Here is a 27,602-nt window from a genome sequence, read left to right on the forward strand (position 1 = left end):
AGCATGCTGTAAGGTATGCAGAGCATTGCTGTAAGGTATGCAGAGCATGCTGTAAGGTATGCAGAGCATGCTGTAAGGTATGCAGAGCATGCTGTATGCAGAGCATGCTGTAAGGTATGCAGAGCATGCTGTATGCAGAGCATGCTGTAAGGTATGCAGAGCATGCTGTAAGGTATGCAGAGCATGCTGTAAGGTATGCAGAGCATGCTGTATGCAGAGCATGCTGTAAGGTATGCAGAGCATGCTGTAAGGTATGCAGAGCATGCTGTAAGGTATGCAGAGCATGCTGCATGGGCTGCGGAGAATGCCGCATAGTGCTGGAACCCGGCAGCTCTACAGAACCTTCCCACTGCTGATGCGGTAGCTCACGCATGTTAGCAGATGGTGCAGCAAGAACATGCGTCTGGCAGGGTGGACTGCGCATCGGTGGTGGAGCTCTCACAGGTGGAGGGTGGGAGCAGGCAGCCGCAGTATCTGCTGAGCGCACAACCTCGGCGGGTTGTAGGTTAACAGGCTGCATTGTCAACCTTCCAGCATGATACTCCTGCATGAAGGAGCAAGCTGAGACTGTATAGTCTGCAGCATGGACCACTAGGGTCTATGAAAGACAACAACAAACGGAGCTACTGTCCGTTGTGACTGAGGGTCTAAAACAGCTGGTGCGGCAACAGACGGAGTTACTGCCTGTTGCGGTACCACCTAGCCTCTCTTAGGAGGTGTGCAGTTGTCGTACTGCAGCGAGTCCGAACTGACCCAGTGGCTACACCTAGGCCGTTGGACTTGCGCGGAAGGGACCGACTTGCACTTAAAAGCTGCAAGATTTGGTCCATGGTTTCTGCGAGAAACCTCTTCCGCAGACGAGGAATAAATGGGCTCTCTCGTCTTTGTGTGGGTGGGGTGATCACGTCGGCAACGTGTGTAGATACACCCGAAACCACGGAGGGAAACGTCTGTTCGTCGATCAAGGCCTGAGGAACCCATAAGTCCTTCGACATTACTTCTCCCCTGGTCTTGGGAGCTTGTAAGAGGTATCGGACTAGGTGAACAACTGGCACGAACAGACGAACCCTCGAACGCAACACTGTAACACTTTGCGCATATCACTTTATCACTTTTGATTTTCTGTTTGCACTTATTTCACTGAACTCGAAACTTTAAGTGGTTTGTACCTGAAACACGCAATCCTATCCTTCATTAAAAGGTAGTAATTGCGAAAACAGTATTACAATGTAACAGAAAAACATAATGAAAGATAAAGAATTCAGTGGCTGGAAAAGAGACTAAACACTAGATCAAATAAACTACGTTTAAAATCTCTCACCGCATAAAGCCTGGGAACAAGAATAAAACTCTAGAAACGTTTTACCTTCTTCCCCTATATCGACTAGGGAGAAGAGCAAAAAACGAGAACAACGTTACCCGCTTGAACGAAACGTTTATCCTCCTCTCTCTCCCTCCGTCTCTATCTCTCTCTCTCTCTCTCTTGACTTAGAACCTGAGAGATGAGCCCAATTATATATATCGTTAAAACATATTATTTGTTAAAGGAAAAAAACTGAAAGGTTTCCCAAATAAAAAGTTCCTTTATTAGAATTACAACCATTTAAGCTAAGAAAGAATGAACGAAACGCTAGAATCGGTTTACTCTTACTGCAACGTGAAACCGTGAAAAACTCTCTCTATCGTAACGATAGAGCGCAAGTTGAACGTTCTGAACGTCAACAACTGCGGAGACTAAACAAAACGTTAGTTCAACTTTGAAAAAGTACGAGACTATCAAAGAAATTCTTTCAAAAACATTAAAATAGCATAAATTCTTAAAAGTGAAAGAGAGTCTATACTCTCTTCGACACCAACACTACCGTCTAAGGGAAGGGTCGGCCATTTAAAAGGGAAAGAGAGTCCATACTCTCTTCGTCACCATAATTAAATCAAATTAATTCCAAAAGCTTGCTAAGCTAATGATAAAGCTTCCTGAATAGCGAAGGCTAAACTCTAGAGCAAATACATCACCAAATCGTGAACAATAACTCCAGAATCAACAGCGTATCCAAGTAGGTCTAGCCGGAGGCACGACAGAGGAAAAATTGAGTTCTTGTTGACAAGAAGTACTTGAGTACCTGCTCACAGATGGCGCTGTTGAGTACACCCCCACCTGGGTAGCGATCGCTGGCGTATCCCGACCGTAGATTTCTGTCGGGCAACAGAGTTGACAGCTACATGATCATCGGGTAAGATTAATATTGAAAAAGTTTGTATACTGCAACAAGATAAAGAAATATTGTAATAAAACAATAGGCAATTTAATACATTGTGCAAAATGACATTTTCAATAACCTAATACAATACTGCATTTATTTAAGAAGAAATGGTACAATTTGTTGTTTTCCTGCTGGAAATTGTAGGCAAAAGAGTTAAGCTAGGCCTAACAGGAAAAAATGATCAGAATTTAATATACTGTATAAATAATTTGACATACAAACAGATTCTTGGAACCTATTAAGTTTGTGAGTTGAGGACCTTCTGTATTACCAGAAAAGTAAAGCAGTAGCAAGAAACATATAAATGCACATATGAACAATTTACCATCACATAATTTTAACAAGAACCAAAATACTCACTTCTATCTGAGCAGTATTTTCGCGATAATGGGAGAGAGCTTGGCTAAGTTTCTCGTTGTTACTCTTACACAGCATTTCCTCCAGTTCTCGATTATGTTTTGCTAATTGATGACAGAGAAGATATATATTGTGGCCAACCTGGAACACAAATAAAAATCCAATAAAATCTAATACATACGCATATACTGTAGTTCTGAACTAATAAATTTGAGAATACCGCCAATTAAGCCCGCAAGGAATAAGAGATCACAAACTCAAGGGAAAATTATTTTCACAAGCACTTCTGAACTAGTAAGGATTCAAACCTATACCCTAAAGTCAAAACAAAAGACAGTAGTGAAAAGAAATTATTTCTTGTCTAACTTTGAATGCAAAATTATTTGAAGATGATAATGCATTGATTTTTTCAACCATTGAAAAAATAAAAGAAACTTATAAATCACTTGCAATCTATTTCCTAATTAAAAGCAAGCACCCATTTATACTAAGGATGCAAAAGCCATCACAAACCTTATAGAGAAGGCAAACTTTGCTTGTAAAAATAGCTTTAATGCATCAAAAAGAAAGATCTGCTTATGGCAAGAATTTGAAGATATTACAGTGCTGACCTCTTTGGGCGATACATCATTATCGTTATCAGCTGCACCATCATCGATCTCTTCATCATCCAAGTTTTCTTGATGGTACAAGTTTGATACGATGTCAAGCTAGAAAGAAAAGAATTTTAAAAAACATAATTCAGTTAAATAGAACTTAGGTTTACATACCTAAATATGATTTGGAACATCCCAAGAGGCAAGAAAGAAATTCGTGACTCGTTGTACAGTCACAACAAGTGATGATTATAGGCTTCATTAAAGCCTAATAAATACTGTAATTCCTAAATTTTTATTATCTTTTGGCATAAAATGTTATTTTTATTAGTAAAATAAATTTTTGAATATACTTACCCGATAATCATGTAGCTGTCAACTCCGTTGCCCGACAGAATTCTATGGAGGGATACGCCAGCTATCACAATACTAGAAGGGGGTGTACTTACCAGCGCCACCTGTGGCCAGGTACTCAAGTACTTCTTGTTGACACCTCCTCAATTATTCCTCGGTCCACTGGTTCTCTATGGGGAGGAAGGGAGGGTCGATTAAATCATGATTATCGGGTAAGTATATTCAAAAATTTATTTTACTAATAAAAATAACATTTTTCAATATTAAACTTACCCGATAATCATGTAGCTGATTCACACCCAGGGGGGTGGGTGAAAACCAGTGTACAAGATTAAAGGATAGCTAAGTATCCCGTATTTCATATAATCAGTTATCCACAATAACAATGAAATAATAAGTACCTGGTAAGGAAGTCGACTTGAACCGTTACTCTGCCTTTAATAAGATCGTCTTCCTTACTGAGCGCAGCGTTCCTCTTGGGAGGCTGAATCAACTCAAAGGTGCTAAAGTATACAGGGCTGCAACCCATACTAAAGGACCTCATCACAACCTTTAACCTCGGCGCTTCTCAAGAAAGAATTGACCACCCGCCAAATCAACAAGGATGTGGAAGGCTTCTTAGCCGACCGTACAACCCATAAAAAGTATTCAAGAGAAAGGTTAAAAGGTTATGGGATTATGGGAATGTAGTGGCTGAGCCCTCGCCTACTACTGCATTCGTTGCTACGAATGGTCCCAGGGTGTAGCAGTACTCGTAAAGAGACTGGACATCTTTGAGATAGAATGATGCGAACACTGACTTGCTTCTCCAATAGGTTGCATCCATAACACTCTGCAGAGAATGGCTCTGTTTGAAGGCCACTGAAGTAGCCACAGCTCCCACTTCATGTGTCCTTACCTTCAGCAAAGCAAGGTCTTCTTCCTTCAGATGAGAATGTGTTTCTCTAATCAGAAGCCTGAATAGTAAGAAACTGAGTTCTTAGAACTTGGAAAAGAAGGTTTCTTGATAGCACACTATAAGGCTTCTGATTGTCCTTGTAAAGGTTAAGACCTTTTTAGATAGTACCTAAGAGCTCTAACTGGGCAAAGTACTCTCTTCAGATCATTCCCCACCAAGTTGGACAGGCTTGGGATCTCGAACGACTTAGGCCAAGGACGTGAAGGAAGCTCGTTTAGCAAAAACCGAGCTGCAAGGAACATGTAGCCGTTTCAGATGTGAAAACAATGATCCTGCTGAAGGCGTGGATCTCACTTACTCTTTTAGCTGTTGTCAAGCACACGAGGAAAAGAGTTTTTAATGTGAGGTCCTAAAAAGAGGCTGATTGGAGAGGTTCAAATCTTGAAGACATAAGGAACCTTAGGACCACGTCTAGATTCCAGCCTGGAGTGGACAACCGACGTTCCTTTGAGGTCTCAAAAGACCTAGGGAGGTCCTGTAGATCTTTGTTGGTGGAAAGATCCAAGCCTCTGTGGCGGAAAACCGCTGCCAACATACTTCTGTAACCCTTGATCGTAGGAGCTGAAAGGGATCTTACTTTCCTTAGATATAACAGGAAGTCAGCTATCTGGGTTACAGTGGTACTGGTTGAGGAAACTGCATTGGTCTTGTACCAGCTACGGAAGACTTCCCCTATAGACTGATAGATTCTGAGAGTGGATGTTCTCCTTGCTTTGGCAATCGCTCTGGCTGCCTCCTTCGAAAAGCCCCTAGCTCTTGAGAGTCTTTCGAAAGTCTGAAGGCAGTCAGACGAAGAGCGTGGAGGATTGGGTGTACCTTCTTTACGTGAGGTAGACTTAGAAGGTTCACTCTTAGAGGAAGAGTCCTGGGAATGTCGACCAGCCATTGCAGTACCTCTAAGAACCATTCTCTCGCGGGCTAGAGCGGAGCCAACCAACGTCAGCCGTGTCCCTTTGTGAGAGGAGAACTTCTGAAGTACCCTGTTGACAATCTTGAACGGCGGGAATGCATACAGGTCGAGATGGAACCAATCCAGCAGAAAAGCATCCACGTGAACTGCTGCTGGGTCTGGAATCGGAGAACAATACAACAGGAGTCTCTAGGTTATCGAGGTAGGAACAGATCTATGGTTGGCTGACCCCACAGGGCCCAAAGTCTGCTGCAAACATTCTTGAGAAGGGTCCACTCTGTGGGGATGACCTGACCCTTCCGTCTGAGGCGATCTGCCATGACATTCATACCGCCCTGAATGAACCTCGTTACCAGTTAGCTTTCGATCTTTAGACCAGATGAGTAGGTCCCTTGCGATCTAGAACAACTTCCACGAAAGAGTCCCTCCCTGCTTGAAGATGTAAGCCAGGGCTGTGGTGTTGTCAGAGTCCACCTCCACCACTTTGTTAAGCTGGAGGGACTTGAAGTTTATCAAGGCCAGAATAACCGCCAACAACTCCTTGCAATTGATGTGAAGTGTCCTTTGCTCCTGATTCCATGTTCCCGAGCATTCCTGTCCGTCCAAAGTCGCACCCCAGCCCGTGTCTGATGCGTCCGAGAGGAGACGGCGGTCGTGTTTCTGAACAGCCAAAGGTAGACTTCCTTGAGAAGAAAGCTGTTCTTACACCACGCGAGAGAAGACCTCCTCTCTTCGGAAACAGGAACTGAGACCGTCTCTAGCGTCATGTCCTTTATCCAGTGAGCAGCTAGATGATACTGAAGGGGGGGGAGGTGGAGTCTCCCTAACACGATGAACAGGGCCAGCGATGAAAGTGTCCCTGTTAGACTCATCCACTACCTGACTGAGCATCGGTTCCTTCTCAGCATGCTCTGGATGCATTCTAGGGCTTGGAAGATCCTTGGGGCCGACGGAAAAGTCCGAAAAGCTCGACTCTGAAGATCCATACCCAAGGAGACAATGGTCTGGGATGGGACGAGCTGAGACTCCTCAAAATTGACCAGGAGGCCCAGTTCCTTGGTCAGATCCATAGTCCATTTGAAAATCTCCAGACAGCGACGACTTGTGGGAGCTCTTAAAAGCCAGTCGTCTGACGGAGCCGGACACAAGATCATGGTACTGCTGCACAGTCTGTGAACTGTCAATCATGGGCAAGCGAGGAAGTACAGTGACAACCCGAATCTGTCTAGACTGTCTGGGTCGTACAGACAAACTCCTTATCGGGTTGCTGAGGTTGCCGCACTGCGTCACAACAAGTCACTTCTGTTGGTTGTTGAACGTCTTCCCCGTGACACATTGACTCCGTAAACAAAAAATCCTCTAACAAGGACTAAGCTTGGACTGCATGTCTTGTAACACAGCTCAAGGTCTATGGGAGCAGGTGTGGTAACAGACGGGATTAGCGACTGAAGTGGAACCATTACCTTCCCTGGAAGCATGTTATGCTTAAATAAAAGTCCATAGGAGGCTATGCAGCTAAAGGCTCCCTCCAAATGACAGAGTCCTCAAGGGAATATCAGAAGGAGGGAGAAAAGAACTTTCTCATCTACAGGGACCATATCCTAGAAAAGCTAAGTTCTCTCAGTGAGGGTTCACTGGTGCAAAAGCAGCAGACTAGAAGGCAACGTTATGAAACTGCTTGACAGTCTAGTGAGTTGGCAACAACCAAAGATGTGTGACTGAGAAGCATGCGGTAAGGTATGCAGAGCATGTTGTATGCAGAGTATGCTGTATGCAGAGCATGCTGTATGTAGAGCATGTTGTATGCAGAGCATGCTGAATGCAGAGCATGCTGTATGCAGAGCATGTTGTATGCAGAGCATGCTGAATGCAGAGCATGCTGTATGCAGAGCATGTTGTATGCAGAGCATGCTGTATGCAGAGCATGCTGTATGTAGAGCATGTTGTATGCAGAGCATGCTGAATGCAGAGCATGCTGTATGCAGAGCATGTAGTATGCAGAGCATGCTGTAAGCAGAGCATGTAAGGTAAGCAGAGCGTGTGCATGGCGTTTAACATTTCTCAGAAATTCCATGACCAGTGCTAGAGTGCTTAATGCATGCTTGCATGGGGTTTTAATATCAACATAATATATACCACCTTACATTCATAACTCATGATTCATATTTTTGCCATATTTTGCGATATTGTTAAAAATATATTGCCAGGAATACAAATATATTTTTATAAGTAATACAAATAACCTCCATTATCATAAGGTTTGAAAATGGAGGTAAGGTATGCTGAACAGCAGAGTCAGAACGAGCTGGAACAACAATAGTTGTGGTTTCCTCTTCAAGACTCTGTTGAGGGAACACCTGAGGCTCAGTCTGCAAAGGCTGATCAAAGGAAGTAGCAGAAGGCAGGCGCATGGGTGGAGGAGGCTGACTCCTGGCATGAGTGGCTGAACTCAAGGGTTGCGCTTGCTGAGTGGTTGGCGGATGCGCAGTAGCAAGTTCCTGAGGAACGAGTTGAGGTTCCTGCGGTGTGAGCTGAGAGCGAAAAGGTAGTGGCTGCGCAGAACGCAGTAAAAATCTCGCAAGTTGAGGCTCCTGAGGCGCAAGGCTAAGGTGTTGAGGTGCTTGCCTTGAGGAGGGTTGAGCTCGCTGCAGCGAGAGCTGAGGAGACTGACTCATGGACGGGAGAGGTTGTTGTACCTCAACCGAGTGTTGCATCACTGGTGGAGCAGCAAGTGGAGGCGGAGGAAGAGAGGTATAATCCTCCTGATCCCATTGTAAAGGTTGCCTTAAGGAAGGCGGAGGCTGAACACCACTGGGAACAGCAAACTCAGAACGTGGCTCAACATCGTACGCCTGGCAGGTGGTACTGCGATCAGGCGGAGCGAGCGCAGGCGGAGCGAGCGCAGGCGGAGGGAGTGTAGGCGGAGGCGGAGGCGCAACACTCTCAGCCCGACACTCACGCATCAAGTCCGAAAGCTGTGCTTGCATGGACTGTAGTAGAGTCCACTTGGGGTCGGCAGAAACTACAGTAGGCTGAGGTAAAGCCTTAACAGTCGAGCTCTGTTGTGGCAGAACCTTACTCCTCTTAGGCGGAGTGCATTCAACTGATGACTGAGGAGAGTCAGAGCTAACCCAATGACTGCATCCGGGTTGTTGAACTCTAACTTCGTACGTCTGGCATAGGTCTGGACTTTACGTTTAAGAGGTCTTGAGACCTGAGACCAGCGTTTTCTCCCCTAAATTTCTTCTGCAAACGAGCAAAATAAGGGCTCAATCGTCTGCGGGTGGGAGTGACGGTCTCGGTAAGACACGCCCACAACCACCGAGGATACTTCTGTGCGCCGATCAAGGCCTGCTGAACCCTTCTGCCCTTCGACATTGCTTCTCCCCTGGGCTTGGGAGCTTGCAAGAGGTCCCGGACTGGGAGGACGACTGGCGCGCACAGAAGTACCCTCTTGCACAACACTGACACACTTTGCGCTAATCACTTATCACTTTGATTTTCTGTTTGCACTTATTTCACTGAACTCGAAACTTTAAGTGGTTTGTACCTGAAACACGCAATTCTATCCTTTCTCAAAAGTTAGTAATTGCGAAAACAGAATTACAATGTAACAGAAAAATCTAATGAAAGATAAATAATTCAGTGGCTGGAAAGAGACTAAACACTAGATCACTCTAGAAACGTTTACCTTCTTCCCCTAAAGAGACTAGGGAGAAGAGCAAAAACGATAACAACGTTACTCGCTTGAATGAAACGTTTATCCTCCTCTTTCTCCCTCCGTCTCTATCTCTCTCTCTCTCTCTCTCTCTTGACTTAGAACCTGAGAGAAGAGCCCAATCATATATATCGTTAAAACATATTATTGTTAAAGGAAAAAACTGAAATATTTCCCAAAATGAAAAGTTCCTTTATTAGGATTAAAACCATTAAGTTAAGAAAGAATGAACAAAACGCTAGACACGGTTACTCTTACTGCAACGTGAAACCGTGAAAATTCTTTCTCTATCGTAACGATAGAGCGCAAGTTGAACGTTCTGAACGTCAACAACAGCAGAGACAAAACAAAACGTTAGTTCAACTTTGAAAACAGTACGAGACTATCAAAGAAATTCTTTCAAAGACATTAAAATAGCATAATATGTTAACAGGTAAAACCAAAATGACGGGCTCAATGTTAATTAACTTCGGTACCAAGAAAAGACCGCCTACTATTAGGAAGGTCGAATATAAACAAATATAAAAATTAATTTTAATAAGTTTATAATAAAAGGAAGTTAATCGAAGAGGCCTATAAGAGGCGGAGAGATATAAAATAAATCTATAACTTTTGTTAAGCAAAATTAAGAAAGAGAGTCTATACTCTCTTAGACACCAACACTTCCGTCTAAGGGAAGGGTCGGCCATTTAAAGGTGAAAGAGAGTTCATACTCTCTTCGTCACCATAATTAATCAAATTAATTCAAAAAGTTACTAAGCTAATATAGAAGTTTCCAGTAAAGCGACAGCCGAAATCAAAGAGAAATACTTCACCAAAGTCGTGAAAATACTCCAAGAACATAAGCGTATCCCAGAACGTCTTGCCGGAAGCACGACAGAGGAATAATTGAGGAGGTGTCAACAAGAAGTACAGTGATACCTCGGTACTCGACCATAATCCGTTCGAGATCCGTGTTCGACCTCCGATTTGTTCGAGTACCGAATTTTTTTTCCCCATAAGAAATAATGGTATATATTCTATTCCGTTCCCAAGCACTCGAACAGGCCCAAAATATTAATAAAACGTGTACCTAAACAACAATAATTATCTAAATGTGTATGAAATTGGTCAGAAAATCCTATAAAACAATTTTAAACCATTTACTGTACTAAAATAAAACAATTTTAAACCATTTTCTGTACTGTAGTGAACATACCTTTGAGCAGCGGTTCGATGGCATACAGGGATGGATGTGGAGAGGATGGAAGGGGGAGGTTACTGCTTGGAAGGAGAGTCCCCTTCCATGATGTGGCGGGGTAGTTCTCCTTCAGGAGTTGTTTCTCTCTCCAATGAAAGGGTGGGCAGATCTATTTCAGGGGTTTCTTCTCTTCTTTGTCTCTTCTTTGGAGGAGAAACAGGCTTTGATGTAGCAGCTTTCTTTTCTTTTGTGAAAAACTGGTCTATTGTTAATTGTTTCTTCCTCCTCTGCAGTATTCTTCGAAAATGATACATGACACTATCATTAAACATATGCACTGCCCGGTTTGCTACTGCAATTTCTGGGTGGTATTTTTCAGCAAAAGCCTGCACATCTGCCCACTTGGAACAAATTTCATTGATGAGAGAACTTGGAACATCCTCCCTTACCTCATCCTCTTCTGAAGATTCCTGCTCCACAATCAGATCCTGCTGCTGTTGTTGTTGCAGGTGCAACAATTCCTCCACAGTCAACTCGGTAGAATGGCTTTCTACAAGCTCATCAATATCATCCTTGTCGACCTCAAGCCCCAAACTCCTGCCCATGACAACAATTTCCTCAACGACATCAGTGTCATCAGAAATTACAGGGGTAGCAGTGCTTGGACCCGCCTCTGGTTGGAAACCTTCAAACTCCCTCTCTGTGACACATGATGGCCACAGCTTACGCCAGGCAGAGTTCAATGTCCTATAGGTCACACCTCGCCAAGCTTGGTCAATCATGTTAACAGAGTTGAGGATGCTGAAGTGTTCCTTCCAGAATTCCTTTAGGGTCAACTTCGTGTCACTGGTCACTTCAAAACACTTTCTGAAAAGGGCCTTGGTATAGAGTTTTTTGAAGTTTGAAATGACCTGTTGGTCCATGGGCTGGAGTATGGGAGTAGTATTGGGGGGCAAGAATTTGATTTTGATAAAGCTGTATTCTTCTTTCAAGTCATCCTCGAGACCTGGAGGATGTGCAGGAGCATTGTCCATAACCAGAAGACATTTCATTGGCAAGCTCTTTTCAATGAGGTAAGCCTTAACCTGGGGGGCAAACACTTCGTTTATCCACTCAGTAAAGAATTGTCTTGTGACCCAAGATTTAGTGTTCGAGCGCCACATAACTGGTAGTGCACTTTTACAAATATTATTTCGTTTGAACACCCGGGGGTTGTCCGAGTGGTACACTAACAAGGGTTTGATCTTGCAATCGCCACTTGCATTTGCACACAGCAACAATGTTAGCCTATCTTTCATTGGCTTGTGACCTGGCATCTTCGTCTCGTCCTTGGTAATGTACGTATTGGCTGGCATTTTCTTCCAAAATAACCCAGTCTCATCACAATTAAAGACTTGTTGTGCGATCAAATTTTGTTCATTTATGTACCGATCGAATTCCCCCACGTATTTATCGGCTGCAATTTGATCCGAACTAGCTGCCTCCCCATGCCTAGTAACACGATGAATACCTGTTCTATTACGAAACTTTTCAAACCAACCCCTGCTCGCTTTAAATGTAAATGAATCACTTTCACTGGTACTCGGACTTTTCTTCACTAATTCTTCATAGATATGCAACGCTTTTTCACAAATGAACGCTTCACTAACACTTTCCCCGGCCAACTGTTTTTCTTTAATAAATATTAAAAGCAACTTTTCCATCTCCTCAATCACTTGTGGCCTTTGCTTAGTTACCGCCGTAACTCCCGTTGCAACATTCGCCTTCTTAATCATTTCTTTATGCTTTAAAAACGTAGAAATGGTCGACTTCGCCATTCCGTATTCTACCGCTAAATCGGACACTCGTACACCATTCTCATATTTCGCTATAATTTCCTTCTTCAACTCGATCGTTGTTCGCACTGTTTTCCTCTTCTCCTTCCCCTTAACACTCATTACTTTCTTGGGACTCATTATGAAAGCTAAAAAAGCAATTAAAAGCACTGAAAATCACTAAATCACAACGAATGCTGATCGCGCGTTGTCTGAGTGACGCTCTCGAGAGAACTGATGCTTCCCGAACAAGCGAGAGTGGCCGAGATGGCGCGATCATCACAAAGCCCATGCGGTCGTCACGTGTTCGGCTGGTCGAGTACCGAATTTTTGGTCGAGCACCGCAGCAAAAATTTCTCGAAAATTTTGGTCGAACTCCGAATTGTTCGAGTATAGAGTCGTTCGACTACCGAGGTATCACTGTACTTGAGTACCTGGCCACAGGTGGCGCTGGTAAGTACACCCCCTTCTAGTATTGTGATAGCTGGCGTATCCCTCCATAGAATTCTGTCGGGCAACGGAGTTGACAGCTACATGATTATCGGGTAAGTTTAATATTGAAAAATCCAAAAGATAACCATTACTCATAATTCTTATTACCATAAAGCAGTGTAAAAAAACAACATAAACAACGCGGGGAAGCAACTGCCCTGTCTCTAACAGACAAAGTCAGACAAATAAAAAAAAACATTATAAAATATCTCACCAGTTGATTGATGTTGATACTCTGCATGATTCTTTCTGCATTTTCGGAGTCTGCTCTAGACTCCATGATGGCAAGAAGCAGTTTCGAGGCATTGTTCTTTAGTGCCAGAACGAGATCCATTTGTGTTTTGGCCAGGGGGTTTATGTCGCTGAGGATCAGAGCAGTTATGATGTGTAGTCCGTTCGACTCGTGCGTTGCTGAAGGAATACAAATATTTATTTTTTTTTTTTTTGCACTACACATTATTTATATAGCTTTTTCATAAACTGTTTACAACTATTATAAGTCCCCTATATAATACGGCATGAGTGACCTTTGTTGTTGTGACGCCAGAAAAAATCAATCAATACCCTACATACCAACTTTGAACTTGAGATTTCTCAAAGACAAGAACAAGTTTGTGCAAATAAATTAATTAATAAATTAATTCAAATAAGAGTAACGTAACAGATAAATCAATAAGTAACTAATTTAAGGGCATAGCTAGAGATGGGGGGGGGGCTAAGTTAGTAAAGAGGCCCCCTCATCCTTGCCTTGGCGAGCTGGTGGTAATCTTAAACATATACTTCCGTACTTTTATTTTCTGACGTTGCTTTGGAGCCCCAGGGGGCCATTTTCAAAAAATGCCATCCTCACTATTCCCCTTAGCTATGTCATTTTACTAACAATAGCTAGTTCATGTCTGAAAACAAATACAAGTAGAAGTTGGAGGTTAACAAGTGGATGCCTCAGGTAATTATGTTACACTTGAGAACGTTTTAAATAAAAAACCTACTCTTGGAACACATCTTATCCTATGTACTTAATGTTCTATACTAGTCAGGGCCAGCCATACTAGGTTGGTTTGCAGTGACTGATCAGGCTAAAGTCTCCGGCCAACACCAATTCACAGTGGCCAGCATGGTGGTGAAAACTGGTCAAAGACCAGACATGAATAAGGATATAACCAGGGACCTTGTCCTGAGTGGACTAAATACGGTTGCATTTGTTGTCATAGTTACATGTAGGATCACGGCATCATAAATAGGGAATAATACTTCAAAGATTAATGCACCTGCGGTAATGCACGGGTAAAATTTACCTAAAATATTCTAATCTAGAGGAGCAATCAGTAGAGCGCAGACCTCCGCCGCAGCACCTCAAATATGAACCAAGTTTGAAGTCTCAGTGACAACGATGACTGAACTTATGGCTGAATAGGTGAATTGGACATTTTACTTGACCATGTAAAGATGGATGTGGCAGAGATGAGAATGTTGAGATGGATGTGTGGGGTGACAAGAAGAGATAAGATACAGAATGATGTAATTAGGGGTACCACAGGAGTTAGAAAACTATCAGATAAGATCCAAGAAAGTAGACTGAGGTGGTATGGTCATGTCATGAGAAGAGATGAACAGTATATTGGGAGGAGAGTGATGGAAATGGAGGTACAGGGAACGAGAAGGAGAGGGAGATCAAAGCGAAGGTGGGTGGACTGTATCAAGGATGACCTTCGATCTAAGGGATTAACCGGTGATGAGGTGTGGGACAGAGGTAGATGGAGAAAGCTGACCAGAAACATTGACCCCACATAGAAGTGGGAAAAGATGTAGACAAAGAAGAAGAAAGAAGACAGCTTTTAACATAACAGTAAATCCGTGCAAGTTTCATTACTCTACAATTAAAATTGTGGCCTGGAAGCTGTTCACAAACACACAAACATGGGCAAAAATATAACCTCCCTCCTTCCAACTTCGTTGGCAGAGGTAAATACAAACTAAGTTGGAAAAATAATCTAAAGGAAAATGCAACCTTATAAAATGTTATTTTTATTAATAAAATAAATTTTTGAATATACTTACCCGGTGATCATATAGCTGCAACTCTGTTGCTCGACAGAAAAACCTACGGTCAAAATACGCCAGCGATCGCTATGCAGGTGGGGGTGTACAACAACAGCGCCATCTGTCGAGCAGGTACTTAGTACTCCAAGTCAACAAAGAACCAATTTTCTCCTCGGTCCACTGGGTCTCTATTGGGGAGGAAGGGAGGGTCCTTTAATATATGATCACCGGGTAAGTATATTCAAAAATTTATTTTATTAATAAAAATAACATTTTTCAATATTAAACTTAGCCGGTGATCATATAGCTGATTCACACCCAGGGGGGTGGGTAGAGACCAGCATTACATGTTTACATTATTATGAGCTAAGTATTTTGTATTTCATTTTAGCAGTTATTCAAAATAACAAACATAAAATAAATAAGTACCTGGTAAGGAAGTCGACTTGAACAATTACTCTGCCTTTTTAAGTACGTCTTCCTTACGGAGCCTCGCGATCCTCTTAGGATGCTGAGCGACCCCTAGGATCTGAAGTATCAAGGGTTGCAACCCATGCAACAGGACCTCATCAAAACCTCTAATCTAGGCGCTTCTCAAGAAATGACTTTGACCACCCGCCAAATCAAGTAGGATGCGAAAGGCTTCTTAGCCTTCCGGACAACCCAAAAACAATAATAAAACATTTCAAGAGAAAGATTAAAAAGGTTATGGAATTAGGGAATTGTAGTGGTTGAGCCCTCACCCACTACTGCACTCGTTGCTACGAATGGACCCAGAGTGTAGCAGTTCTCGTAAAGAGACTGGACATTCTTAAGATAAAAAGACGCGAACACTGATTTGCTTTTCCAATAGGTTGCGTCGATTATACTTTGCAGAGATCTATTTTGTTTAAAGGCCACGGAAGTTGCGACAGCTCTAACTTCGTGTGTCCTTACCTTCAGCAAAGCTTGGTCTTCCTCATTCAGATGGGAATGAGCTTCTCGTATTAACAGTCTGATAAAATAGGATAAAGCATTCTTTGACATAGGCAAAGATGGATTCTTAACTGAACACCATAAAGCTTCAGACGGGCCTCGTAAAGGTTTTTAAATAGAACTTAAGAGCTCTTACAGGACATAAGACTCTTTCTAGTTCATTTCCAACCATAGGTAGTAGGTTGGCCAGGGCACCAGCCGCCCGTTGTGATACTACCGCTAGAGAGTTAGGGGGTCCTTTGACTGGCCAGACAGTACCATATTGGATCCTTCTCTCTGGTTACGGTTCTTTCCCTTTGCCTACACAGACACCGAATAGTCTGGCCTATTCTTCACAGATTTTCCTCTGTCCTCATACACCTGACAACACCGAGATTACTAAACAATTCTTCTTCACCCCAGGGGTTAACTACGGCAATGTAATTGTTCAGTGGCTACTTTCCTCTTGGTAAGGGTAGAAGAGACTCTTTAGCTATGGTAAGCAGCTCTTCTAGGAGAAGGACACTCCAAAATCAAACCATTGTTCTCTAGTCTTGGGTAGTGCTATAGCCTCTGTACCATGGCCTTCCACTGTCTTAGGTTAGAGTTCTCTTGCTTGAGGGTACACTCAGGCACACTGTTGTATCTAGTTTTTTCTCTTGTTTTGTTGAAGTTTTTATTGTTTATATAGGAAATATTTATTTAAATGTTACTATTCTTAAAATATTTTATTTTTCCTTGTTTCCTTTCCTCACTGAGCTATTTTCCCTGTTGGGGCCCCTGGGCTTATAGCATCCTGCTTTTCCAACTAGGGTTGTAGCTTAGCATTTAATAATAATAATAATACGATAATTTTGGAATATCGAACGATATTGGTCAAGGCCGAGAAGGCAGCTCGTGTTTGGCTAGAAAACCAAGTTGTAGAACATGTAGCCGTTTCGGATGAGAATCCGATGTTCTTGCTGAAGGCATGAATCTCACTGACTCTTTTAGCTGTGGCTAAGCATATCAGGAAAAGTCTTAAAGGTGAGATCTTTCAGGGAGGCTGATTGTAGCGGTTCGAACCTGTCTGACATAAGGAATCTTAGTACCACGTCTAAATTCCAACCAGGTGTAACCAAACGACGCTCCTTCGTGGTCTCAAAAGACTTAAGGAGGTCCTGTAGATCTTTATTGTTGGAAAGATCTAAGCCTCTGTGACGGAAGACTGATGCCAACATGCTTCTGTAACCCTTGATAGTGGGAGCTGAAAGAGATCGTTCTTTCCTCAGATATAAGAGAAAGTCAGCTATTTGAGTTACAGAGGTACTGGTCGAGGATACGGATACTGACTTGCACCAGTTTCTGAAGATTTCCCACTTCGATTGGTAGACTCTAAGGGTGGATGTTCTCCTTGCTCTAGCAATCACTCTGGTTGCCTCCTTCGAAAAGCCTCTAGCTCTCGAGAGTCTTCCGATAGTCTGAAGGCAGTCAGACGAAGAGCGTGGAGGCCTTGGTGTACCTTCTTTACGCGTGGCTGACGTAGAAGGTCCACCCTTAGGGGAAGTGTTCTGGGAACGTCTACTAGCCATCGAAGTACCTCGGTGAGCCATTCTCTCGCGGGCCAGAGGGAAGCAACTAGCGTCAACCTTGTCCCTTCGTGAGAGGCGAACTTCTGCAGTACCTTGTTGACAATCTTGAACGGAGGGAATGCATATAGATCTAGATGTGACCAATCTAGTAGAAAGGCATCTATATGAACTGCTGCTGGGTCCGGGATTGGTGAGCAAAATATTGGGAGCCTCTTGGTCATCGAGGTTGCGAAGAGATCTATGGTTGGCTGGCCCCAGGTGGCCCAAAGTCTCTTGCATACATCCTTGTGGAGGGTCCATTCTATTGGAATTATTTGTCCCTTCCGACTGAGACAATCTGCCATGACATTCAAGTTGCCTTGGATGAACCTCGTTACTAGTGAAATGTCTAGACCTTTTGACCAGGTGAGGAGGTCCCTTGCGATCTCGTACAATGTCAGAGAGTAGGTCCCTCCTTGCTTGGAGATGTACGCCAAAGCCGTGGTGTTGTCCGAGTTCACCTCCACCACTTTGCCTTGAAGGAGAGACCTGAAGCTTTTCCAGGTCAGACGTACTGCCAGTAGCTCCTTGCAGTTGAAATGCATTGTCCTTTGACTCGAGTTCCATAATCCCGAGCATTCCCTACCGTCTAATGTCGCACCCCAGCCTACGTCCGATGCGTCCGAGAAGAGAACGTGGTTGGGAGTCTGAACAGTCAGGGAAAGACCCTCTCTAAGGTTGATATAGTCCTTTCACCAAGTCAGACAAGACTTTATCTTTCCGGAAACCGGGATTGAGACCGCTTCTAGCGTCTTGTCCTTTTTCCAGTGAAAAGCTAGATGGTATAGAAGAGGACGGAGGAGTAGTCTTCCTAGTGACACAAATTGATCCACGGATGACAGTGTCCCTACCAGACTCATCCACAGCCTGACTGGGCAGCGTTCCTTCTTCAGCATCTTCTGGATGGATAGCAGTGCTGGGGGTTGATCGTCTTGTTCAGCAACGTCCTCATCAGAGGGTTCCTCATCCGAAACTGATGAGGAAACGGCAACGGAGGGGGCAACGTCTGACTCGCTGAATCCGGTCGCACTGGTGGATGCGTGATGGAGCCGGACGCAATATCATGGCACTGCTGCACAGTCTGTGAACTGTCAACAACCATGGGTGCGCGAGGAAGTACAGCGTCAACCCGAAACTGTCTAGACTGTCTGGGTTGTGCAGTCAACACCCTACCGGGTTGCTGAGGTTGACGCACTGCGTCACAACAAGTCACCTCTGCTGGTTGTTGAACGTCTTCCTAGTGACACACTGAACGTCAACAACCACCTCCGAGCGTCGCTTAACGTCAACGTGCGACTGGCAACCCACACTGGGTCGCATCGGTGGAGGAACCACCTCAACTGGCAGACGCGAGTAGGATACCTCAGCGTCAACAGGGCGCACAACCAACCGGTTGGAAGGTTGTTGGCCAGAAGGTTCTTCTCCGCATTTAAGTCCTCTATCAAGGACACAAGCTTGGACTGCATGTCTTGCAGCAAAGCCCATTTAGGGTCTACGGGAGCAGGTGTGGCAACAGACGGGGTTAGCGACTGAGGCGGAACCATTACCATCCCTGGAAGCCTTGTTATGTGTGACATAATAGTACAGCAAAACTTCAAAGGCTCGACAAAAGTTGAGAAGTTGACCTGTAAACAACTTGGAGCATCTCCTGGCTAGGCGCCAGGGCGAGTCTACCAGAATTGAGAAGTCTATCTGGGCAGAGGCATGAACTACCAAGCCGAGAACTTCTCTCGTGTCCTATCAGACTCTCGCTCTATAAGCCAGTATAAAAGAAGGGAAATCAAAGGCTGTATCCCTAAAACTCCTCCTGGTGCAAAAACCAGCCGCCTAGCCAACGTAACGCTCTCTAGGAGAGCGAGAGAGCACTAGCTTTACAACAACGGCTTCGAAGTAGCTAGGCCTAGTGTAAGTTCTGACGTTTAGGCGAACGAGGAGCAGCAGTTACAAGATCCGGACGAAGATCCTTAAAAAATCATCATGATTTAATTAAAGTCCATAGGAGGCTAAGCAGCTTAAGGCTCCTCTCCAAATGACAGAGTCCTCAAAGGAATATCAGTAGGAGGGAGAACAGCACTTTCTCATCTACAGGAACCTTGTCCAATAAAAGCTAGGTTATCTCAGTGAGTCTCTCACTGGTGCATTAGTAGCAGACCAGAAGGCAACGTCATGTAACTGCTTGACAGTCTGTGAACTGTCAACAACTGAACTGTCAACCACAACAGGTGCGTGAGGACATACAGCACTGGTGCATTAGTAGCAGACCAGAAGGCAACGTCATGTAACTGCTTGACAGTCTGTGAACTGTCAACAACTGAACTGTCAACCACAACAGGTGCGTGAGGACATACAGTGTTCACTCGAGACTGCTTTGACTGTCTATACTGAGCAGTCAAAACAACTCTAGAATGCGGAGGTTGACGCACCGCGTCAAAACAAAACAACTTAGGTTGTTGTTGTAACTCGCGAACGTCAACGGAGGGTTCCGTGCGTCGCTGAACGTCAACATGCGGCTGGCAGGGTACACTGCGCATGGGTGGCGGGACTCTCACAGCTGGAGTGCGGGAGAAGGTAGCCTCAGCGTCAACTGAACGCACAACCGTGGCTGGTTGTAGGCTAACGGGTGCAGCGTCAACCTTCTCCGCACGAAAGTCCTGCATTAAAGATGTTAACTGTGTCTGCATGGTCTGCAGCAAAGACCACTTAGGGTCTACAGTAGCAGGTGCGGCAACAGACGGTGTTACTGCCTGTTGCGGTACCGCTTTGCCTCTCTTAGGAGGTGAGCAGTCGTCGGAAGACTGCAGCGAGTCCGAACTGACCCAGTGGCTACAACTGGGCCGTTGGACTTGCGCGGAAGGGACCGACTTGCGCTTAATAAGCTGCGAGACCTTGGTCCATGGTTTCTTACGAGAAACCTCTTCCGCAGACGAGAAGTAAATGGGCTCTCTCGTCTTTGTGTGGGTGGGGCGATCTTGGGTAGATACGCCCAAAACCACGGAGGGAAACGTCTGTTCGTTGATCAAAGCCTGACGAACCCATAAGTCGTTCGACATTACTTCTCCCCTGGGCTTGGGAGCTTGCAAGAGGTCCCGGACTAGGTGAACGACAGGCACGAACAGACGAACCCTCGGACGCAACACTGTAACACTTTGCGCATATCACTTTATCACTTCGATTTTCTGTTTTGCACTTATTTCACTGAAATCGAAACTTATACTGATTTCTACCTGAAACACGCAATTCTACCCTTCATTAAAAGGTAGTAATTGCGAAAACAGTCGTATAATGCAGCTCATTAATACTAGCAAAAACAGAAAACATATATAAAGATAAAGAATTCAGTGGCTGGGCAAGAGACTAAACACTAGTTCAAATAAACTACGTTTACAATCTCTCACCGCACATAGCCTGGGGACAAGAATAAAACCCTAGAAACGTTTTATCTTCTTCCCCGTACAGCGACTAGGGAGGAGAGTAACACGAGAACGTTACCCGCTTGAACGGAACGTTTTTTCTCCTCTCTCTCCCTCCGTCTCTATCTCTCTCTCTCTCTTTCTCTCTTGAATTCGCACCTGAGAGAAGAGCCCAATTATAAATCGTCAAAAAAACATGTTATTTGGCTAAAGGAAAAAAACTGAAAGGTTTTCCAAATAAAAAGTTCCTTTAATTTAGAATTTAAAACATTTAAGCTAAGAAAGAATGAACGAAACGTCAGAATCGATTTACTCTTACTGCAAAGTGAAACCGTGATACACTCTCTCTCTATCGTAACGATAGAGCGCATGTTGAACGTCCTGAACGTCAACAACTGCGTAGTCTAAAAAACTAAACGTTAGTTCATCTTTGAAAACAGTACGAAGACTATCAAAGAAATTCTTTCATAAAACATTAAATTTAAAAAGTTTTAAAATTCTTTAAAGGCTAAATACGATATAACGGGCTCAACGTTGATTAACTTCGGTTCCAAGTTAGGACCGCCTACTATCAGGAAAGGTCGCATATAAACAAAACATAAAAATTTATTTTTATATGTTTATAATAAATGGAAAGTTAATCGAAGAGGCCTAATAAAGGCGGAGAGATATAAAATATATAGATCTATAACGTGTTAAGCAAAATTACTAAAAACCTAAACACACTTCCGTCTAAGGGAAGGGTCGGCCATTTAAAAGTGAAAGAGAGTCCATACTCTCTTTGTCACCATAATTAAATCTATCCAAAACGAGTTCAAGTTTTGAGATGAAGATAAAACCCCTGCATAGCGAAAGCTCAAAACTAGAATAGTGTACTTCACCAAATAGTTGTGAAAACAAATCCAGTTAGTAACAGCGTATTAGTAGGTCTTGCCGGTAGCCCGACAGAGAGAAAATTGGTTCTTTGTTGACTTGGAGTACTAAGTACCTGCTCGACAGATGGCGCTGTTGTTGTACACCCCCACCTGCATAGCGATCGCTGGCGTATTTTGACCGTAGGTTTTTCTGTCGAGCAACAGAGTTGCAGCTATATGATCACCGGCTAAGTTTAATATTGAAAAAAAAATTTTCACTCAAATCCACAACAGAAATATCAATATTCCAGACCTGATGAAGAATTTCATCAGACATCTCATTCCATGCAAAAATGAGATGCAAACCCCTAGAATAGTTCAATAACTGAAGAAGTTATGCTACTGCCTAGTGTGACACATAGACCATACAGTAGACAGTAACCACTGCAGGTTTAAGGTTTAAATGGTTTAAAGACTTTCACGAATGGCAGAGGCATGGGATAGTGGACAGTGACATTGACCTAGAGACAGGACATTGCCACAGAGACTGACCATACACTATATACATATGATCAGCACCCAAGGCCCCTCTCCGCCCAATATAGGAGCAGGGAGGGACAGGTAATTACTACTGATGACTCAGCAGGAAGACCTATAGGCTTCCCCAAAACCACCAACCCCCATTCCTAGCTCAAAAGGATAGTGAGGTTACAGACACTACAAGAAACTATCAAGCTTGAACGGGACTCAAACTCCAGTACAGCGATCATCAGGCAGGGGTGTTCCCAATAGGCCATCACAACCATTCAATAAAATAGTATTACAAACATACTATCCTTAGCGTACACTAACCGATGCAATTCTGATTTTCGTGACAGGGTCCCTGGCAATACTCTGTTAACGTTTCTAGGGTCTGTCTGATGAGGTCGACGTTATGCTCATTGATGTAAAGACCCAAAAGTCCTAAGCCACCTGTCGTCGAACCGCATATGCAATCCAAGAACATCAGGGTCTCGCTGACGAGGTTGTGATTCGTTTTGTTTTCCTGCGTACGCAAGTAGTTCTGAAAAATGGGGAAAATTTAGAAGTGGTAAGTCAGTCTTATAAATACAGTACACATAACCATTACTATACATATGCTCAGACACTTGCTTAACTAATCACCTAGTCCTGAAACTATTATCTGTATGGGTATATATATCTCATACCTGTCAAAAATGAGGGCTAAATATTTAGATATATGTACAGAAATACCCCTCTCACCCGGGTATTACTATTCCCTCTCCCCTACCAGAGGGTCGGGAGGAGCTGAGCATGACCAAAAAGAAATATATATATCTATATATATAGCCAGACATCTGCTCTTTATTATATAAGGGAGATACTCTACAAAAGAGATATGAAATCCACAACCTCTGACTTTGTTAACGCCATAAGATCAAATAAAGAAATGGTCAACACGGAATGTTTTTACAGACCAACTTACTTGAAGGTACAAATTATGGTTTTCACACAATAGCTGAAGAAACCGAAGAACGGGTCGCATAACGGCAATTTTGGGGGACAGCTTTGGGTTGTCCGAAGCAGTCTCCTTATTTCCCTTTCCGTAGCTATCTGCAACTTCCTCTAGCGTCCCAATTCCGATGCAAGATGATGTAACGTCACCTGAATATAAACTTTGATCAGTGTTGAGAGCGTAATGCTACGTCAAAAAGTAATCATGAATGTCAGATATCTGAAATTTTTAAAATATTGACATTAATTACCAACAAAACTGCATCGCCATGTTTATACTAGTTTGGAAAATAATTATCGGCCAACAGTTAAGGATACCTACATCTGATTTTTCCCACCGCTAAAGAATAAATATACTTTAGAAATGATCAAGATGAAAACTAATTTAGGAATATGTTGCTACTTATTAATAAATTTAGGTCTCAAAATTAAACTTCAAAGACTAAACTCTATGGTTAGCAGATTGTTAAATACATTACTGTTATCATTATCAATGTTATCTAATATTATTACCAGTTAAGAAAATAGCAATGGTAGTAGTTGGGTCACATTTCCAAAATCATCCAATTGGTCTTGAAATTTTGATCTTAAATAAAAGTTGAAAACTGGGGCACTGCACATTCTAAATATGATGTAGAACTTGGTGAAAGAAACGGATAATAAAATATACAGAACTTCGCTATTCAAGTGATACTCACCAATGGAAACTAAAATAATCAAAAGAGTGACCTTTACAGATAAGAAATTATTTTGGGCTTGAAGAAAACAATGCATAAATAAAAATCCACACTCACATGTAATTTCAAAGTCAGGACCTTTTGCATTTTTTCAAAAAGTGTCCCTTCATAAGAAGGAAATTATTTTCAGTCATTAGAAGGTGAAAAGATGTCAATATGATAAAGATTACAAAATAGTTTCAAGTTTTCATCATGCTACTAGTATCTTTGGAAAAATGGCAAAAGCTCCTCAATTTAAATATACTATGACAAGACTATGGATTCTTAATACCCAAATCATACTTCCAATAAATTAAAAAAAATTTGAGAGGCACAGATATGTAACAGATTAATTTCTTGTTATGTAAGAGAGTACTTTAAAATGATCAAGAGAATAAAAATCTTCCTTATTCATCTTCATCACATAAAATAATCTATCTATTGAATAAACCATTGTTTGCCAGATTAATTTACTCACAAAATATAAAGTTGATTACAATTCCAAATCAGCAATTTGAGAATCTAATCTCCATAATACTAGAACTGAAGCATTCATAGAGGTGTTGTATAAGGAAGGTTAGACTCCCAGTAGCAAAAGGATGGCATAGAAGATCAAAGTGAAAGAGCATAAATTATTTGATTTATTGTATTTGGGTAATATGGCCCCACGGTGGCCTAGGAGACCCTCCATAGGTAAAGTCATAGGGAAGCATTACCAAGTTCAATAAAACCAATGACGGACAGCACAAGGGGAGGGGATGGCAACGCAGGTTAAGTACAAGATTAACAAGCGGAGACAGCTACTGGGCAATGCCTCGAGTACATCACATTACAGACACTGAATGCACTAATTACATATAGAGGAATGAAGTCCTACACAAGATGAAATTCAGGCACCAATGTGGATTAAAACGATTTAAAAGAAGAATGATCAAAATACTGAGCACTAAAACTACGTTCAAGAAAATAGCCTCACCTGTGTTGCCCGATCTGATGTTGCTGTAAGCCTGCGTGGTCACGCTTGCCGCCGCTGTCAGTTCTTCTCGAATTTCATCGTTCATTACCAATCCATTGGGTTTATGGCCTGAATCAGATAGTACATAGGGTAAGGTCATAGGTGCAATATTCAACAGTGGATCTAAGGAATCACAATCAACTTGCTCGGAGGACGAAGCGGGAGAAATACCCTCGGCTATTCTCTCCAAGCCTACACTACTCCCCTCACATCCAGCTCTCAATGTGCCATCCATTACACAGTTACTACCATTACTGTTACCCGAGCATGCTACACTTCTAACATCCCCCTCGCTCCCATAACCCTTGGATAAAAACGAGCTAGGTATCAACGAGTCGTTTCTATCTTCTTCAACTGCACAAATACGAGATCCCTCATCTAGACTAGCCCACTTTTTACTGGAGAGACAACCAGTACGCCTAGTACTCCTCCCGTCTCTTTCAAGATTACTGATTACTAGCGCATCTACAACTGTTCTACTGCGCAATTCCGAGACGCCTTGATCTCCTTCCGAAGTAGGGCTGTCAAAGCCCGATTCTTGGGAGACATTACTAGAAAATGATGAGAGTGAACCCATTCTACCAAGTTTAAAAGCTTCCTTAGCTAATTTGGATTCAGCCACACCCAACTCATCATCTGGCATAGATGAGGAGCCCATTTTCTTTGACTTATCGTCACTGATCGTTCCCAATTGTCTGGCTATATCTTTCAGGCCTGTTTAGAATACACACAAGTAAATTATTACACAGGAAAAGCAGTAAAAGTCAAAATCCATTTTCAACACTGACCAAAAATTTATTTAATTAAATTAATCTTCAAGTGGTTTAACACGATCACTTTGTAAATTTCCTACTTTATTTAGGCTGGTCTGAAAGTTCTGTTTCTTAAAAGTTAAAATATTTGGACAGCTACATGAGAAGACCACAGGGAACACATGAAAGTATCAGACAGTAAGCAACCCAATTGATAAGTCAGGAGGCTGTGCACAGAACCTTCAGCACCAAATACATTGTATCGTACTACAAAAGATGCAATAGACGATGAATATGTAGTCATACCCAAGAGTGGTTTATATCAAAATGTATATTTATATTTTACAGCTTCTCCTTTCATACACTGGAGTTTATGATTGGTTTAGCAAACTTCAATTCTTAATCAAAATAAATAGGGCTTATTAATGGACGGCTTAAAAGACTAAGTACATAAACACTTCAGTTTTAATCAAATAATCACGAAACAGATATCAACACACACCAACTATGGCTACCTAATTTGCTCCTTAGAAAGGGAACATATAACAACTGTTTATTAAAGGTGTTTTCTAATCTTACCAACTAGCTAAATATGACAAATGAAATACTGCATGTACACTTACCAGCCTTTTTTCTGTTCATCTTGTCCATCTCTTTCTGGCCATCCTTATCGTCGCTGTTCTTGGCACTTATATCGGAAGTATTGACGGTCACTGTATTACGGATTTCTTGTTGTGCCTCCTCCATCTTGCTGTAGAAAACCTGCAATATTGAATCAAGGATGACAAAACCTTGCAATTGAAAAGAAGAAAGCAATATGGCCATCTTGGCTCTGAAAAAAAATAAAGAATGGATATTACTACTGTATACGCTTGTTTTGTCCCATTTAAATCTCAAAAGTTAGGCCAAAGGACCTAGGAAAACACATAAATAAATGGAAAATATACCAAAGGATGCACTCTGGGATGAAGGGATATTACTATATTGATTGAGCAAATGTTCATATTACTTTAAAATATAACTACAAAACTCTGCTTTACCTTGAAGAAGTTCTGAGTTTTGTCACTTTCCCTTAACTTGTTGTATAGCATGTCTTGAATGCTTCTATTACCACCTTCGAGGAGAGCTATTCCGAGAGCCACAGCTTCTACAAATATACGATGGCAGTTCTGACTCTTCATGACAAGGTCCACCACTAAGACAGCCGCGCCTTTGGAGGCTAAATCGCACTGAACGTCTGCCAGGGATTTTCCAGAGCGACGGAGGACTATATCTGGAACCAGAGCAACAACTATTTAAAACTGGCAGCCATATCAAAACTACTCAAAAACATGTTAATAGCAAAAATTCAACCTTCACAATTGAGATTTATTATACAATTTAAGATTTTTTGCCTTATGACCCCTAGTGGTGGATCGAGAAAGGCCATTCAGACAAGAGGGGAAAACCACAGTTCTACTACGAAGTCAAAGTTAAAAGATATGGAACAATAAGAGGGGTCAAGTTTAGGACTAAATGTTTTGTACAGCCAGGGTTACAAAAAGATATTACTAAGGGACTACAGAGCATGGGGTGAGGTTCACTGTGGGGAATATTTCCCCTACTGACACATGCCTATATGACCACAATTGGGAGTACAGCATTAATTTTCCACAGCACCTTCACATACACCTATCAATTATGTTGACTTGATTCTCATTCAAAGGGACAACAGAATCAACACTACAATACAATTGTGACCAATTCCAGCCCAAAAGATCACTCAAAATCCCATTCCAGTCTGCTTGAGATTTCATATAAATCTTACATGAGTACGATTTATCAGGGAGAGGCTGATCAGTCTTCACTACTAATGAAATCAAGGCATGATCAGATGTCCCAACTGGAGAACCAACCTTACTTGTTATAATGCCAGGGCAGTTGGTGTATACGAGGTCCAAACAGTTACCAGACCTATGAGTAGCTTCACTTATGATTTGCTCACAGCCTGATTCAGAGGCAAAGTCTAAAGCTCTTAATCCACGGTGATCAGTAGGAGAAACAGAATTTAACCACTCACAACTTTGAACATTGAAATCCAAAGACAAAAGAGGCCT

At 42.6% G+C, this 27,602-nt stretch overlaps 1 protein-coding gene across 1 annotated transcript in view; it reads right to left on the bottom strand.

Annotated features, from left to right (window-relative positions):
* Itpr (Inositol 1,4,5,-trisphosphate receptor) overlaps positions 1-27,602 on the bottom strand; it is a 232,608-nt gene that overhangs the window by 26,923 nt on the left and 178,083 nt on the right. Inside the window, 8 exon segments of the mRNA XM_068356085.1 lie at positions 2,622-2,759; positions 3,230-3,328; positions 12,855-13,051; positions 22,361-22,571; positions 22,995-23,173; positions 24,716-24,823; positions 26,130-26,268; positions 26,547-26,779. Coding sequence (XP_068212186.1) covers positions 2,622-2,759; positions 3,230-3,328; positions 12,855-13,051; positions 22,361-22,571; positions 22,995-23,173; positions 24,716-24,823; positions 26,130-26,268; positions 26,547-26,779 — 1,304 coding nt within the window.

The sequence above is a fragment of the Palaemon carinicauda genome, chromosome 32 (assembly GCF_036898095.1).
Source record: "Palaemon carinicauda isolate YSFRI2023 chromosome 32, ASM3689809v2, whole genome shotgun sequence".
Taxonomy (NCBI): Eukaryota; Metazoa; Arthropoda; class Malacostraca; order Decapoda; family Palaemonidae; genus Palaemon; species Palaemon carinicauda.